The sequence below is a fragment of the Oryzias latipes genome, chromosome 5 (assembly GCF_002234675.1).
Source record: "Oryzias latipes chromosome 5, ASM223467v1".
NCBI classification, from domain to species: Eukaryota; Metazoa; Chordata; class Actinopteri; order Beloniformes; family Adrianichthyidae; genus Oryzias; species Oryzias latipes.
Genome location: NC_019863.2, coordinates 26,953,306 through 26,969,581, shown reverse-complemented (window position 1 = coordinate 26,969,581; position 16,276 = coordinate 26,953,306). Strand labels below are relative to the sequence as shown.

Here is a 16,276-nt window from a genome sequence, read left to right as displayed (position 1 = left end):
TAAAAAATTAAAAGAAAAAATATGTGAATGTGTGATGCAATTTAAATACCTAGAAATATTAACGTCTGTATTGAAAATCACTTATTTGACCATCGGTATACTGGATGTATGTATGTATGTATGGATGGATGTATAGATTTGTATGGATATATCTATAGATGTGTTCATATATGTAAATACCTGGTCTGATTGCCCCCCCTCCCATTTTTTTAACCAGTTATATATATGAAATTTGTGATTTTGACACAAAGAATGTAAAGGTAACCAGTTTATTACTGCTCAAGCCTTTTATGGCAATTTTTTTCTTCCAAATATATTATACAGTTATATACGAGAGGAAATGTTTTAAGACTTCATAATTGTAAAGGAGTTAGAGCCTTTAAATCTGAACCAGGGGCTACCCAAATAGATTTGGGGGCGTGATCATGACGTCACATCCTCGCCATTTTCCTGCTGCTGTTGTTGTTAGCCTATTAGCTAAAATATCAGCATTTGCACAGAGAAAAGGCGGGTCTGCGATACATGTACCCCGCATAGCTCAGCTTCTGCAGTGAGTTCATCGTGACTGTCGTTCCTGCAGTCATGGACGAGGATTTCTACAGCGGCCCAGGCGACTGGGAGAGCTCAGACGTGAACGTGGTGAGGAACCGGGGCTTGTTGCTGTGTGCGCCCGCTCCTAGCGACAAGAAGACCGGAAGCTTTTAGCTAAATAACCGGGTTTGACACACCGAGAGAACGGCTCTTTCAGAGTGTGAACGCTGAGCACTTTTCGAAGTTTTAAGACCCTCCTTTTATTGTTAACTTCGTCTTTCGGCCAGTATAACAGAAGTGTTTCAAGTACCAAAACAGTTAGCTTTGTCACGGGCTAGCATCACTTCAAAATAAAAGTCATAACCAAAATAGCCTTTAAAACAAAAATTAAACCTCATGTGGTTTATTATTGGGTTTTTATACATTAAGGTGAAATGTAAAATAAACCAAAACAAGGATTTTTTTATAATCATGATTTTTTTCTTACCCAGTTTTCATTTTGTGCGGGGTCTTGTGTGTGGGCTGATGATTTATTTTGAATTTAAATTTGTATGTTTATTTAAATCTTTGTTTTTAACTGTAAAGCGCTTTAAGCAGTTTAAACGCATGACAAGTGCGTTTTTATTAATAAAGCTTGATTGAATTTGTTGTAGATGATCTCTTTCTTCATCATCATACTTTTAGCTCGTTTTTTTTTTGTCCTATAAATGGGCTGATACTATGATTCTTTTGCCCTGATTTTTTTCATTAAGGAATTTGTCTGGGTTTATGAATCCATTAATGCTTATTGACACGTTTATGTGTTAAATTGAATGTTGGAGCTTAAACGTTCCTGTTACAGGAGGACGGTCACATGGAAGGAGAGACCGATGGTGCAATCCAGGAGGCTTGTCTGCAGAAGTTTTCCAGCAGGGATTACATCATGGAGCCTGCTATCTTCAGCACCCTCAAAATGTAAGCTTCTGGGGTCCAAATCCAACAGTTTAGTTTGTGTCATTTCTTTTATGGCGTTCTATATTGGTGTGAAGATTTGCTTTTGTCATATTGTGGCTTCTGGGAGACTGACAGCCGTTTTTGGTGTTGCAGGTACTTTCAGGCCGGTGGCTCTCCAGAACATGTGATCCAGCTTCTGTCAGAAAACTACTCTGCTGTGGCTCAGACTGTGAATCTGCTCGCTGAGTGGTTAATCCAGATGGGTAACTGATTCAATTATTTCCTATTTCCTGTATTTGTTTTGGAGTATGCTCAATCCTCATTTTTCCTGGTTGCAGGTGTAGAACCCGCTCAGGTCCAAGAGCGTGTGGAAAATCACCTGAAGAGTCTCCTCATAAAGCATTTCGACCCCCAGAAAGCAGATTCTATTTTTACTGTTGAGGGAGAGGTGAGCTCTATTTATCCTATATTTTTTAATGGATCCTCCAATTAAAATTGAACCAACATGAAGCTCCCATGATGCTTTGCTCCGTGTTTAGACTCCAGCTTGGCTCGAACAGATGATCGCACACACAACCTGGAGGGATCTTTTCTATAAACTAGCTGAGGCTCATCCTGACTGTTTGATGCTCAACTTCACAGTAAAGGTATCACAGTGGTGTTGTTAGGGCTGAATTAAAATGTACTTTTTTACTGCCCTGAAATGATTAATTAGGACTTTTTATTTAATTGTTAGATAAACTAAAGCAATCTTCTCTTCTGAGTTTTCTTCTTTACCATAATCTCAGAGTTTTTTAACATTACCCCTTTGGAGCATTTTGGCACCTTGAAAATAAATTGAATCTTTATTATCTTTCGGTATTTCTGCATGACACAACCACGCAAAGTTTTACCTCCAGTTTTCTGTTTTTCCTCTCAAACGTGTAGCTTATTTCTGATGCTGGTTACCAAGGAGAGATCACCAGTGTGTCCACAGCCTGCCAGCAGCTGGAGGTTTTCTCACGGGTGCTGAGGACATCTTTGGCCACTCTGCTCGATGGAGGAGAGGAAAACCTGGAGAAGACCCTGCCAGAATTTGCTGTGAGGCTTTTGTGTTACCAATTAAAGCACCGTTTCTTTTTTTGTTGTAGTTGTAGGAGATTTAACACTTTCTCAGATTGTTCTGTCCTTTGTGTGCATTCTTACTTGCTGTTAAAGTTTCCACGTTTTCTCCACCATGTTGCTCTACAAACTCTGCATTTGACGCTTTTCCTCTGGCGTGTGGTAAAGCAGCTCAGCCTTTAGGGCCAACCTGATCTGCCTTTCTTGTCTTTGTTGGTTCCACTTTCTGTCACAATAGGAAATTTGGAGCAATCCTTTTTTTTTTTATCATGGGTGCAAAATCAGTTTTTATTTAGAGTAAATCTGGAATTAGATGTGTTTTTCATAACTAAATTTCATTTGATCACTTACTAGGACTTACTCCTACTCCGATCCTCTTTAGGTTAGAAAAACGTTCCCAAATGTTTTTTTTTAAATTATGATTATGCCATTTTTAGCCAAAATTAAAAAAATCCTGTCATTTTCTAGGATAGTTTCTGCAAAGCGGCAGTAATTCATTAGAAATTTGCCTTTTGAGTTGTGGGTGGGACTTTTGGCTCAGAGTAAGTGTGTCCCCACTTCCTGTCACCCATCTGTTTACCCTCTCTCCTGCTAGCTTTCAGCACCTTAAACCCTCAACCTGAGCAACATTGGAGCTATCCAGATGTACAGTTTAGAGCCAGGAGTCGGTTCCTAATTCTCAACAACTTGTTTGAAGAAATACATACCGGTAATAATTCTTAATAATCTGCACTAGGGAAAGAAGAGGTTGGATTCCCTGCAGAGTTGTTGGGTGTCTTTTCTAAAGCTCCAGTGGGCTAAACTATAATTCTACTTTTGGTTGTGTAGCACTTAGGGTTCCTGTGCTCCATTTGCAGAAAATGGTGTGTCATGGCGAGCACACTTACCTCTTTGCCCAGGCGATGATGTCCATCCTCGCTCAGGAGGAACAAGGCGGTTCGGCTGTTCGCAGGATCGGCCAAGAGGTGCAAAGGGCTGCACACGAGAGGTACACCCGTAGCAATGGAGCTTAGTCCAGGGGTTTGCAGGCTGCAGCACTTAAAAAAACGGACCGGAAGGTTTATTTATTTATTTTTTTAGGAGCTATAAAGTCTTACTTTCAGGAAAATAAGACAGATTTGTATTTATGTTGCTGTTACTGTTATGGTAAATATAAATAAACTGTTGTTTTTGGCTTCAATAAGATATAATCATTAAGAGAAAATAGCCTTTTTTTCAGATTATGAAATGGTTTATAATTTTTGGCGCGACTTCCTTTTGAAATTAAAGATACCAGGTGTCGCATAGGATCATGTCAAGGCAGCAAATATAGTAATGGGCAGTGTAATTCCAGCAGAGATTTAGAAAAAAAGTTTATGTTACCGTTTGCGGTAAATCGAACAAAGTGAAATTAAATCAGCGCTAATTAAGTGACCAATATATATATATATATATATATATATTTAACTCTATGGTGCTCTTAAAATCCTTTAATTTCTTCAAAAATAGAAAATATTCCTCAGTTCTGGTTGTTCTTACCGACTTTCAATCATTTTCTGTGGTAGACTTATTCTGTGCTGAAAATTTGCGACCTGGCTCTGGACGAAATGGCGCCGGACACAAACGCCTGGAGGCGGACTTTCCCAAACCCAAAAGTGTTCAGAATTGTAAAATAAAACATTTTATTAAAGCTTAAACTGAGAAAAAAAAACATAACTATTTGGGTCGCCAGTTAAAAGAAAGTTTTATCAGCGGACATTTGTCTTCTGGCTGTTGATGTCTGCAGCCAGGTCCTTTTGCAAAAGTCTGTCAAAGTTTTAGTTGTGACACTTGCTGAACCCCATTAGAGGAGTTAAAGGTTGCAGACCCCTGCTTTAAGCCTTATACTGTTAGAGACATCTTTAGGTGCCGCTCAGAAGTGAATTTTATAACATGGTTCGAGGGAGGAAAATTATTTTGATTTTGCAGCTAGAAATTGATGAATGCGTTCAAAAAGATGCACCGTTTAAGGTTTTACTCCCCGACATGCTATCTGGACCAACAGGATGTGAACTCTTGTCTCTTGTTTTTAATGGCAGAGGCCACGATGCCAGCCAGATCACCCTGGCACTTGGAACCGCAGCCGCCTACCCTCGAGCCTGCCAAGCTTTAGGTGCCATGCTGTCCAAAGGAGCCCTGAATCCTGCTGACATCACAGTTCTTTTTAAGATGTTCAGCAGCATGGACCCTCCTCCTGTTGAACTGGTAAAGAATCACTTTTCTTTTTTTGTAGTGTCGATAAAATGCTGTTATTTTAAACGATCTTCTTGTTTTTAGATCCGAGTGCCGGCGTTTTTAGACCTTTTCATGCAATCGCTTTTTAAACCCGGATCAAAAATCAACCAGGACCACAAACACAAGTACATCCACATCTTGGCTTATGCTGCCAGTGTGGTGGAGACGTGGAAGAAGGTACAGAGTTTGCTGACATCATTTACGTCTGCTTTTGGTGCAGAGGATACTTTTTACAGGATAGTTGGCAGCTGTTGGTAGATTATTCATGAAAAGCAAAATTCATGTGCGTTTTTTATGGCTTTGATTCACCTCGATAAGTTCTTTTAACATTTTCCTGCCATTCTAGAACAAACGGGTCAACATCAACAAAGATGAGCTAAAGTCCACGTCCAAAGCCATAGAGACCGTTCACAACCTGTGCTGCAACGAGAACAAAGGAGCCACAGAGCTGGTGGCTGAGCTGGGCACTTTGTACCAGTGCATCCGGTGAGACGAGGATCCAAATCAGTAAAACATATAAAAAATACGAGCTCAAAGACAGAACTGCTTCAAATACTTTAGTTCTCATGAATGTTCAGTTGGAAGCTCCAAAAAGGTGCACGTCTACAGAGGAAGAAGGGACACAGTTCAGCACAAATTGAGCTGATTTGTTGATTGGAAATGATGTTATTGAAGTTATCAGGAGCTAGCTGAAGCTCTCAGATCTCCAACTCTGTTGTTTCACACAAAATAAAACAACAGTTATTTACTTTGAAGACCGACCATGATAAAAATCCTGTTTTTTGGGGTTTTTAACAGGTCATTTTCTGATGATACATTAAGAAAATTAAGCTCCAATTTGAATTTCTAATTATTTCTTTATTCAAATCGTTGTGAATCAGGAGCAGATGAAAAAATGCAGTTTGAAAAAGTGCTTTTTTCTTTTTGCTGGGTTGGGGTTGTGTGGGGCTGGAAGCTAGCGGCAGAACTGGTAAACGGATAGCTCGGTTAAGGGTCAGGGGAAAAAGGGGCGGGGTTGCCCCGCGCCAACTATCCCATCTGCAACACAGATGTGAATTTCTACTAAACTCCTGCTGCTCTGCAGAAACTATGTCCTAGAAAACGACACAGGTTTTTGGATTTTGGCTAAAGGCAGCATCATCAAAATTAAAAGACCACTGGGAAGAATAGATAAAAGATGATTGGAGTGGGACTTTAACCTTTGATTTAGCATTTACTCATGGCTGAAGACGGTTAACAGACTTATTGTGACAATATAAATCATATTTAAAAAACTGTTCAACAGACAGTTTTGTTTTGTTTGATTAAAAAATAAAAACTCTTCAGCAGACAAATGTCTATACGTACACACACACACACATATGTATAAATAAATAGTATACACATATATAAAAAAATGGTTGCTGGAGCCCGTCCCGGCAGGCGGGTTAGGCCCTGGACAGGTCGCCAGTCCATCGCACACGATCGCTGCTCATCAACGTTAAATAGTTTCATCATCTTCTATACAGCAGTGGTTTTTAAGGATCACCACATGGTTTTCTGCTCTGACTTTGCTGTCTGGCTGTTTCCAGGTTTCCCGTGGTTGCCATGGGAGTTCTGAAGTGGGTGGACTGGACGGTGTCGGAGCCACGCTACTTTCAGCTGCAGACGGACCACACGCCGGTTCATTTGGCCTTACTGGATGAGGTATAGCATGCCAGTCTAAGGATTATTCCAGGTGAAAAGTGCAGTGATATTAAGCTTTTTTTCTTCAATGCAGATTTGCACGTGTCACCAGCTGCTGCACCCGCAAGTCCTCCAGCTCCTCATCAAGCTCTTTGAGACGGAGCACTCTCAGCTGGACGTCATGGAGCAGGTACGCCTCCACCTGAACTCTCAGATGAAGTCTGTGGGATCTCACTGTGACGCCGACATGCTGGTGATCTTTCAACCCCCAGATGGAGCTGAAGAAAACTCTTCTGGATAGGATGGTTCACCTGTTGAGCCGAGGCTACGTCCTGCCTGTGGTGGGATACATCAGGAAGTGTCTGGAGAAGCTCAACACCGACATCTCCCTCATTCGATACTTTGTCACTGAGGTAAAAGCTGCTTTAGATGCTGTGAAACAAACTGTGTGGACTATGCTAAATTTACTGCTTATGAATGATTTTTATGTATTAAATAATTCCAAATTATTCTCCCCCAAATAAATATAAACTGCTAGTAGAACCCCATGTTTACTTAGCATTACTGTACTGAAGAAAATGTTTTTTTTTTGTACTAAACTAAAGCTTTTAATAAAAATGTTCAGGGATCACTAGTTCTTAGTTTGAATCCTTTAAGGTTTAGAAAACGTTTGTTTCTGTAGTTGGTATTTGTAGTGTTTAGCACATTTCTGGATTTTTATTTGAAGGTACTGGATGTGATCGCGCCTCCCTACACCTCAGACTTCGTTCAGCTCTTCTTGCCCATCCTGGAGAACGAAAGCATCGCAGGAACAATCCGGACCGAAGGAGAGCATGACCCTGTAGCCGAGTTCATAGGTAAGAAACCACATCCGTGTCTCCAGTAGAACATGTGAAGCTTTGAAGCAAACGTCCTTAAAAGGACATTTGAACTTTTAAGTTCAGAGAAAGAGGAAGTGGTTTGATATGTTCAAAAGCTCTAACATGTGATTGTTTTTTGTTTTCTTCAGCTCACTGCAAGTCAAACTTCATCATGATCAACTGAGCTGGAAAAAAACAGACCTAAATTTTCTTTTTTCCACATGTATATTTGATTTAAATATATTTTTTGTACTGTTATGTTGAACATTTGTGTTGGATTCATTTCCTTGAAAAAGATTCTTGTATGTTCCTCCTCCTTTTAGGATAAAAAGTTTTAATAAAAACATTATTTAAAGTTAGACCCATGTGTGGCTCCATCCCAATGCACCATAATGAAGGGCTTCATTGATTTCAAATGTCTGATAATACATGTTTATTGGCATAGTTTGACATCTTTGAATCATTTCAAGTGCAAAATGAGCATAAAAACAGCAAGATGCAACTATCTGAGCTTCATGCTGAGGCACACAAGGCACATTTAAAAGTGAGTTTTCATTAGCGTGTAGTGCATCATGGGAAGTCACCCCACGTCTGTCTTTTAAAAAATTCAAAGCATTATCTAGTTAAAATTTTGTTGTTGCTTGAAAATCAAGAAATGAGCAACGAGTGAGCTCCTTAAAACAGCAGAATATTTATCATAAAAATCTAAAACAGATGTGATGTTGATCTGGAAGCCCTAGAGAAAGTTCCCTTTTTTTTATATTTACGAGTATTAAAGTTTCCTCTTTCCCTGATTTGAAAATGATGACAGCAGAAAGCTGACTAAAGGCTGATCTACACATAGTTTTTGGGAACAATCGGATCTCCATACATGCAGTCCTCCTCCACCGCCAGATTATACGAGCTGCCGCTTCCTCCTTTGTAGGCGCTGGTCACAATCCGGAGCCAGCCCTTCTCACCCTGACGAGAGGAAACGGATTCATTATAGATCCATGATGCAGAAAACAGAAGAGGAATCAGATTGAAGCATGTTTGTGTGTGAGAATCCCAATCCAAAGATCAGATATCTTAACTTTAAAATTACATCATTGATGCACAAATCACTAATGAATTGCATATAGACGGCGCAATAATCACGCACGGTTCATGTTCTACGCTGATTTACGTGTCCTTTGCGTGGTTTAAACCTTCCATGGTTCATCTGAAAATTTCTCGTAAAGACTACAACTTTTCTCACTTTTTCCACATTTATTCATTTATGACCAAAGCAATGTGCACAAAATCTACACGTGTGACGTGGCCTGAAGACTCACCCAGGGCTCTCCCCAGGAGTTGCGAACGATCCAGTACTCGACGCCGTCCTCCATCCCCCATCCTGCTACCGACACGATGTGGTTGATGAAAGGCTCGTCCTGGTACTCCGAGTATACACCGCCCGTGTAAGCGTCCAGTTTATCTGTGGCCATAATCCCACAGCTGGGCATCACAAAGGTCAGAGGTTATCTACTGGATCTGATTAATGGTTACTAAAACATCTGATGAAGAAAAAATGAACGGGTGGAGCAATGCGCGACTGTTCATTTGTCAGGAAGACAACAGAGGAGAGACTAAAACACAAAGCAGCTCGAGTATGAAAATAGATCATTACAACAGTAAGCTCTCAAATCCATCATTATCCAGGCAAACATCCCATTCTACCAAATAAACAGATATAAACAACTCAAGCTGGGAGTTTTAGCTTCAAATGGAAGACTCTTTATTGACGTGGAAGATTGTAATGTGTACGTGCAGAAATAACCTCTGAAAAAAATGACACCTTCAACTTTTACAGCTTTAAAATACAAATGTAGATGTTAAAAACCTGAAGACCTCCTTTTAAAGGTGAGTACAAACTATTAAAGACCAGCTCTGATTATGTTTTTGGTGTTTTGTGGCGGACATATTTAGAACATTCAGCTCAAAACTGCATTTCTGAGTATTTATTTAAATTGTCATGAATCAGGAGCAAATTCACAACAAGGAGCTTTTTTTGTCAAACCAGAGTGGTTGAGTCATGGATTTTGGACTTGAAATATTCTTTCTCTAAACATTTTTCCACTCATCCAAGTGGCTTTCTCCAAAAATGATGATTCAATGAAGCCACTTGGAGTGAAGCGTTTGAAGTCTAAGACTGAAATTCAAGACGTTACCTGGACGTGAATGCATTTGCGATTGGTGCCTTAACCCTTGTGCTATCCTAGGCACTTTAACATTGGGGGTTGGGTCATGTAGACCCACTAGACAGTGCGCTGAACCTTTTTTCTTCAGTGATTTGTGAACCTCACTGGTGTCCATGGATTACATGAAATCTTTCCACCTTTATCATGGTAGGGATAATGTAAGGGTGGGGTCATGTAAGATAGCACAAGGGATAAAGTATTCTGTAAAATTGTAAGGCGACTGTATTCAAGCTTTGACGAACCTGATCGGTCCGTTGGCGTAGATCTCAGCCATCATCTTCTCTCTCCCGCTGACAGCACCGTAATCTCCGACCTTCCACAAGGTGTAGTTCTTCACCACATTGCACACTCCGAAGGTGGTGCAGGTGCCGCATTGGTTGAAGGGCTTGCAATCTTGAGGGGAACAGAAAAACCCGCACGGATCAGATTCACACCCGGAGGACCCTAACTGCGTACAGATAGGCCAAAAAAAGGTGGTGGCATAGTAATTTATGTTAAATCAAGATTTGAGACTTCTATTCTACTATCCGAATCAATCTGTAAGCAACTGGAGTTCTTAGCTTTAAAAGTTGAAATCGCTGAATCCCTCTGTATAACAGTTGTAGGCTGTTACAGGCCTCCCTCTGCCACTAAAGAGGCTTTGTCATCTTTGAAACATCTTCTGTCCAAGGTTCAGTTTACGGAGCTCCTACTGGCTGGAGATCTGAACAGGGACTGGCTAACCTCAGTTTCAGAGGAATTTAAAACTTTCTGTGATTCTATTAATCTTAGTCAATTGGTTAATGTACCCACAAGGCCAAACCTTAAACATCCAGAGAAATCCACCTTAATTGATTTAATTTTAACAAACGTTCCCCATAAATTTTCTGCAATTGGAGTTTTCTTTGCTGACATGAGTGACCATTGTGTTGTTGCTGCTTGCAGGAATACTAAAATCCCCCAAAACAAACCAAACATTATCTATAAAAGGAACCTAAAATTATTTAATGAGCAGGCTTTTCACCATGATCTATCTCTTATAGATTGGGAGCAGATAGACCTTTTACCAAACGTTGAGCTAGCTTTGACATTCTTTAAAGACACTTTTACCAACATTGTTAACAAACATGCTCCAATTAGAAGATTCAGAGTGAAGGGACGGGAGAATCCCTGGTTCACTCCAGAGCTGTCAGACACTATCCACATGCGTAACCTAGCATGGGCTAGGGCCAGAAAAGGTGATTCCTCCGTTGATTGGACTGCTTTTAGACAACTACGGAATAAATGTACCTCTCTTATCAAAAAAGCCAAATCAGATTATTACCTATCTGTCACAACTGACAATCTTAATAATCCATCCAAATTCTGGAAGGTGATTAAGTCTCTTTTTCTTATTAAATCTCCTCAAACTCTTCCAACATTTGTCCTTAAGGACTCAGTTCCAGTCCTAGACAAAGTTGATATGTTGAATTGCTTTAACAAACATTTTATTACAAGTGGAGACTTATTTAATCAAAAAGGTGCAGCACTCAATACTCCCTGCACAGATCCTCCTCTCTTCCCTGGGGATTCCTTCAACTTTACTCTCTTTACGGTGCAGCAAGTGCATAAGGCACTCAGGATGCTCGATCCCAGGAAACATCCTGGTCCAGATTCAATAGAACCTTTTTTTCTGAAAGCTGCAGCTGATTTTGTAGCACAGCCCCTTACAGTACTTTTTAACCTCTCAATCCAAAGTGGCGAAATACCTGCTATTTGGAAATCTGCCTTTGTTCGTCCTGTATTAAAGGGAGGTGATCCAGCAGTCCTATCTAACTATAGACCAATATCAAATTTATGTGTATTGTCAAAAATTCTCGAATCTCTTGTTAGCGATCAACTAAAAGACTATTTAACGATTAATGAACTTCTTTCAATGCTGCAATCAGGTTTTAGGAAGAAACACAGCATAATCACAGCCGCTACAAAAGTCGTCAACGACATACTTCTTGCTCTTGACAAAAAGCAACATTGTGCTTTGCTTTTTTTTGATTTGTCTAAAGCCTTTGATACTGTGGACCATGGGGTTTTAATGCATCGGCTTAGCTGTTTTGGATTCTCCAATACTGTGCTTTCCTGGTTTAGAAATTACTTGAATGAAAGGACTCAGTGTGTTAAATGTGATGGCTTGTCCTCTGAATTTTTAAATGTCCACAGGGGGGTGCCACAGGGTTCAATATTAGGACCTCTACTTTTCATTTTATATATTAATGAACTAGGACAAGATCTTCAAGATGCTAATATTCATCTTTATGCTGATGACACAATTATCTATTGCTTTGGACGAACTCCTGCGAAAGCAGTTGAATCTTTACAGAAAGCTTTTGATAATGTGCAGCTTACACTTCTGCAATTGAAACTTGTCCTAAATGCTGAAAAGTCCAAATTCATGTTCTTTTCTAATGCCAAAAAGGTGCCAGAAGATCTCCCTAAGATTCTCACTCTTCACGGAGATGCTATAGAGCAAGTACATGAGTACAAATACCTTGGGGTCTTACTTGATGACTCCTTGACATTCAAGCCCCACATTGAAAATGTTGTGAAGAAACTAAAACTGAAATTGGGTTTTCTTTTTAGAAATAAGCTTTGCTTCTCTTTCAAAGTAAAAAAAAAAGACTTGTGACAGCAACATTTCTATCTGTTTTAGACTACGGGGACCTTTTGTACATGAATGCTTCAAATCATTGTCTTTATAGATTAGACTCTGTGTATCATGCTGCTCTGAGGTTTATCACCAATTGTAGAGCATTAACACATCACTGTGAACTGTACTCTCGTGTGGGGTGGTCATCTCTGTCCACAAGAAGGCAAGGACACTGGTACATTTTTATTTACAAGGCCATGCTTGGACTGCTTCCCTCCTACATTGGAGATTTACTACAGAGGAGAAATGTTGATTCATATTCATTGCGTTCAAATGATCAACTGTTGCTCAATGTTCCATTTGTCCGCACAGAACTGGGAAAAAGATCTTTTTCTCACGCTGCTCCCACGTCATGGAACACACTGCAAAAAAACTGGAAGCTCCCTGATCTTATCTTTTTAAATGATTTTAAAACCAGACTGAGAGCACTTGAGGTCAACTCCTTTATATGTAACTGTTTTTATAATTGAATGTAATTTTATTTGTTGTCTGTGTTTGTAACTTTTTGCTGCCTCTTGGCCAGGACTCCCTTGCAAAAGAGGTTTTTAATCTCAATGGGACTTTCCTGGTTAAATAAAGGTTAAATAAAAAAAAAAAAAAAAAGTAGAAAACCGACCCTGATCTTTGGCCTGATAGTTGTTGCAGGTCTCATCCGGAATGCCGTGAGTGTGGGCAAACTCCCACACCCCAGTGTGATCTCCACCATGGCAGGAGCCAGCCTCGCCACAGTCGATCACATGCTGGACAGAAAGATATGCAGAAGGCCAGGCTGCTTTTCGCTTGATATTGATGCGATCTAGAAAACAAAAAAAAAGGGGGAACTGTCACATCTGTTGAGGAAGTCTGATGTCCAGACACAATGCTCTGGCTTAAAGATCCTACCTGCCATGGCACTGGTGCTGCCATGGGCCCAGCAGGATCCACAGTACTGGGGAATGTGCTGGTTCCGTGTGGTGCTGGCAAAGTTGACGCCGTTGATGCTCCTCCAGTCCCAGGACTTGGGCAGATCGGAAACATTTAAATATTCATGAGGTCGAGGAGCGGTCCTGTCAACACACACATCATTCAACACTTCTCTGGAGTTTTATCGAGTGGTGAATTCAGACTGGGAAAACCATTTGGTCTGGACCGGGTCCTGAACCTTGCGTTTGGTCAGTATCAGACTGCCCTCAAGTGGACATTCCTGTTCTGGGCTACAGCTTGTAAACAAAACCACATGACTAAAGATCTCTTCACTCATTGGTCAGGAATTACGAGGGCGGGGCAAAGCAACTAAAGGCCATGGATTACATGAAATCCTCTCCAACTTTATCCACCTTTGTCATAGTAGGGAGAACACCTCAATGGTCATCTTGACCCCATAGGATAGCACAAGGGTTACGAAGGTTCGCTAAAAACTGTTTGACATATAGATTATCGGGAAAACAGTGAGAAGCAATGTGTGTCACGTTAAAATTGTTTTAATGAGCCTGTATTCTTCCAACCACATTTCAATGAGTTGCTGTGTCTCATCGTTGTGGTTTTATGGCATTATTTTCAGACAATTCTGTTAATGAACTACAGGAAAGTGTGTAAGAAGCGTTTTCAGCGGCGTTGAAGTAAACTATCTAACAAGTAAACAGTTGGACTCTTTTTTTCTGTTTGATATCAAGACAATCGTTGCTTTACATTTGTCCGGCTCATCTGTTGCTTTATTCCTATTCTGTTTACGTCAGATACGGTGGCCGTTTTGGTTCAGTTGTTCTGCTCCGAGGACAGATTGTATTCAGACGAAACTCAGTCTGATTGGAAACAAACCAAGACCACCTCCAAGAGCGGTTCCTGGTCCCGGACCAGGGTCTGTTAGGGTGCATTCGGACTGAAAATTTGTTACGGATTATTGGGGGGGAAACAAACTCTGGTTCACTTTAAGCAAACCAAATGTGTCCAGTCTGAATACACACTTATTCAAGTTCAAAGTCCAATTCTGAACATTTTCTAAAGCATTCCTGGTGCTCTTTTAATCAAAATTATTTTTTTTAAGTGTTGTTTTATAGGACATGGTTTCTGCAGAGTAGCAGTAGTTCATTAGAAATTCACCTCTAAGTTGTGGGTGGGACTGTTGGCATAGTGTAACACAGCCTCCCCTTCCCGTCTGATTACACTCTTTCCTGCTAGCTTACAGCCACTTGCACCCCTTACTAATGCAATATTGGAGCTAACCAGCCGTACAGATTTGATCCAGATTCCAGCTTAGACAAGGAAAACAAAGACGTACATGGATCTATTTGTCTACAAGTGGATGCATCAGAATGGAGGGAGCTTGTTGCGATCTTTTCCCAACCACATTTTTTCATCTGTTTCACAATTATTTGAAAAAAGAAAAACTATTTTGTGCTTTTTTTTTTAGAAAAAGGCTACAAGTACAACACAGTTTTCATCAGAGTAGGTCTTCAATACCAAAGACTCTCAGACGAAATGTGATCTGTAGAGCCTTTTTGTACAATTAACTTCTGTTTCTAATAGTTGATAGAGTGAAGACGCTTTTTGTAGATTTTCTGTTTCACTTTCTTTTCCCCGTTGTTGAGCGACTCAAACACCTGACAGACACCGAGGGAGACTTTGGTGTTCTGACAGCAACATGTAGTTACAAATCCTTTACTGGCAAAACAATAGAAACAGCAGCAGTGTGTGATAAAGATACTTCCTGTTCCTCTCAGATAAAAAAAAAAAAAGAAAACTCCAGCCTCCTTATGGTCTGATGACTCATCAAACCTCGTGATAACTTTTTGTTCCTCTTTCCTGATTTTTTTTTTCTTTTTTTTTATCATGGCTGCTGTTACAGTAAATCTGAGATTACACATAAAGACAAATGTAGATCAAAGAAATCCAAATCCTTGTGAACGCACTTAAAGTCTAAAACTGTAAAAATGTAATAAATGCATATTGTTATACATAGCCTATAAACAAATAAAATGGTATAAAAATGAACGTATTTTTTATAACAAATAATAAAAACATATTTGGTTACTGGTATGGGTTTATGTAGATCGGAGAGTGTTTGGGGTAAGAAATGTTTAACAACACTTAAAATTTAGATCAAAATGTGACCTAGACCATCTTTTTAATTTTATAGAATCTTTACTTTTATTTTTTTCCCTTAAAATTACGAAAAATATATATGTTCTTTTCACTTTATTTGATCAAAAATAATCACTACATTATATTGGAGTGTGAATTTGTTCTTTGACAGAGATGATCTGATTTATGCTTAACCGAGCTAAGAGAACCAATCCGGCTAACAATCCAAGCTAGCAATTCAGCAGTAAAAAAAATGATCATAAATGATAAATAAATCAACTTTTTCCTGTCCCCCTTTTCAGATTTTTTTTTTCTTCCAGAAAATCGTTGGTTGCTGGGTAGTGTAGTTCCGCCAGTCAAACTGACCTGACTCCGGACAGGTTCGTCCCGGCTTTGCGAACATAGCAGGGCTGTTTCTTGTTGAAGAACACCCCGGCGGAAGCGGAGGACAGCACCGCCGAAACCAGGACACCGACCACGGCTGCCTTCCCGAACATCTTCCCCGTTAGAACTGAAGACCTGCACGCAGACAGAGGACAAACGGGCACGTGCGAGCTCAGACGACCTGCGCACTGACGGACTTTCTGTGGAAGATCGCAAGAACTTAAACAAGTCAAGCGGTTGTAAAACGAAAAGTCACATGACCGCATCAGCAGCTCGCGCGCCACATGTTTACAGGAAGCCTGAATACAGCTTACATTTTTGCATGAATCTCTACAGTTCTAATGGGTTATTCTGGTAAAGCATCCACGTGTCTGCACCTCCCCATTTGAACCCTCTACAAGGTTATTACTGTAAATTAAACAAACAAAATAACAAAAAGTTTTATGATCACATGACATATAAGGCCATGACTCAGCAAATTAATGTAAAAAAATAAGACTTTTTTTTCCCAAAAAGAAACTGCTTTACGCAGATTGTTTTGTCCACGAACCAACATAAAAATATATGTAAATTTTCACTGCTTATAAATTAAAATGTATTCTTATTTA

At 40.0% G+C, this 16,276-nt stretch overlaps 2 protein-coding genes across 2 annotated transcripts; one reads left to right on the top strand and one right to left on the bottom strand.

Moving 5' to 3' along the window:
- Window positions 1-423: 423 nt before the first annotated feature.
- Window positions 424-7,702, top strand: nelfcd (negative elongation factor complex member C/D). Its single transcript, XM_004069110.4, has 15 exons — window positions 424-639; window positions 1,373-1,485; window positions 1,618-1,727; window positions 1,803-1,912; window positions 2,004-2,111; window positions 2,392-2,544; window positions 3,423-3,553; window positions 4,623-4,788; window positions 4,861-4,995; window positions 5,165-5,304; window positions 6,390-6,504; window positions 6,578-6,673; window positions 6,756-6,896; window positions 7,211-7,340; window positions 7,493-7,702. Exons 1-15 carry the CDS (start codon window positions 583-585, stop codon window positions 7,525-7,527), a joined length of 1,740 nt encoding a protein of 579 aa, XP_004069158.1. The 5' UTR covers window positions 424-582; the 3' UTR covers window positions 7,528-7,702.
- A 55-nt stretch (window positions 7,703-7,757) lies between these two features.
- On the bottom strand, window positions 7,758-16,142 carry ctsz (cathepsin Z). Its single transcript, XM_023955174.1, has 6 exons — window positions 15,651-16,142; window positions 13,107-13,270; window positions 12,841-13,020; window positions 9,805-9,955; window positions 8,657-8,819; window positions 7,758-8,303 (listed from the first exon to the last, which is right to left on the bottom strand). Exons 1-6 carry the CDS (start codon window positions 15,932-15,934, stop codon window positions 8,178-8,180), a joined length of 1,068 nt encoding a protein of 355 aa, XP_023810942.1. The 5' UTR covers window positions 15,935-16,142; the 3' UTR covers window positions 7,758-8,177.
- Window positions 16,143-16,276: the final 134 nt, after the last annotated feature.

Bases quoted from the DNA above. Each gene is read 5' to 3' on its own strand.
- nelfcd (XM_004069110.4), top strand. From the start codon at position 583: ATGGACGAGGATTTCTACAGCGGCCCAGGCGACTGGGAGAGCTCAGAC. The intron at 4,789-4,860 runs GTAAAGAATCAC...TCTTGTTTTTAG, and splicing joins ACCCTCCTCCTGTTGAACTG to ATCCGAGTGCCGGCGTTTTT. The intron at 4,996-5,164 runs GTACAGAGTTTG...CTGCCATTCTAG, and splicing joins TGGTGGAGACGTGGAAGAAG to AACAAACGGGTCAACATCAA.
- ctsz (XM_023955174.1), bottom strand. From the start codon at position 15,934: ATGCGGTCATGTGACTTTTCGTTTTACAACCGCTTGACTTGTTTAAGT. The intron at 13,271-15,650 runs GTCAGTTTGACT...GTGTGTTGACAG, and splicing joins ACGAACCTGTCCGGAGTCAG to GACCGCTCCTCGACCTCATG. The intron at 8,304-8,656 runs GTGAGTCTTCAG...TCCTCTCGTCAG, and splicing joins ACTCCTGGGGAGAGCCCTGG to GGTGAGAAGGGCTGGCTCCG.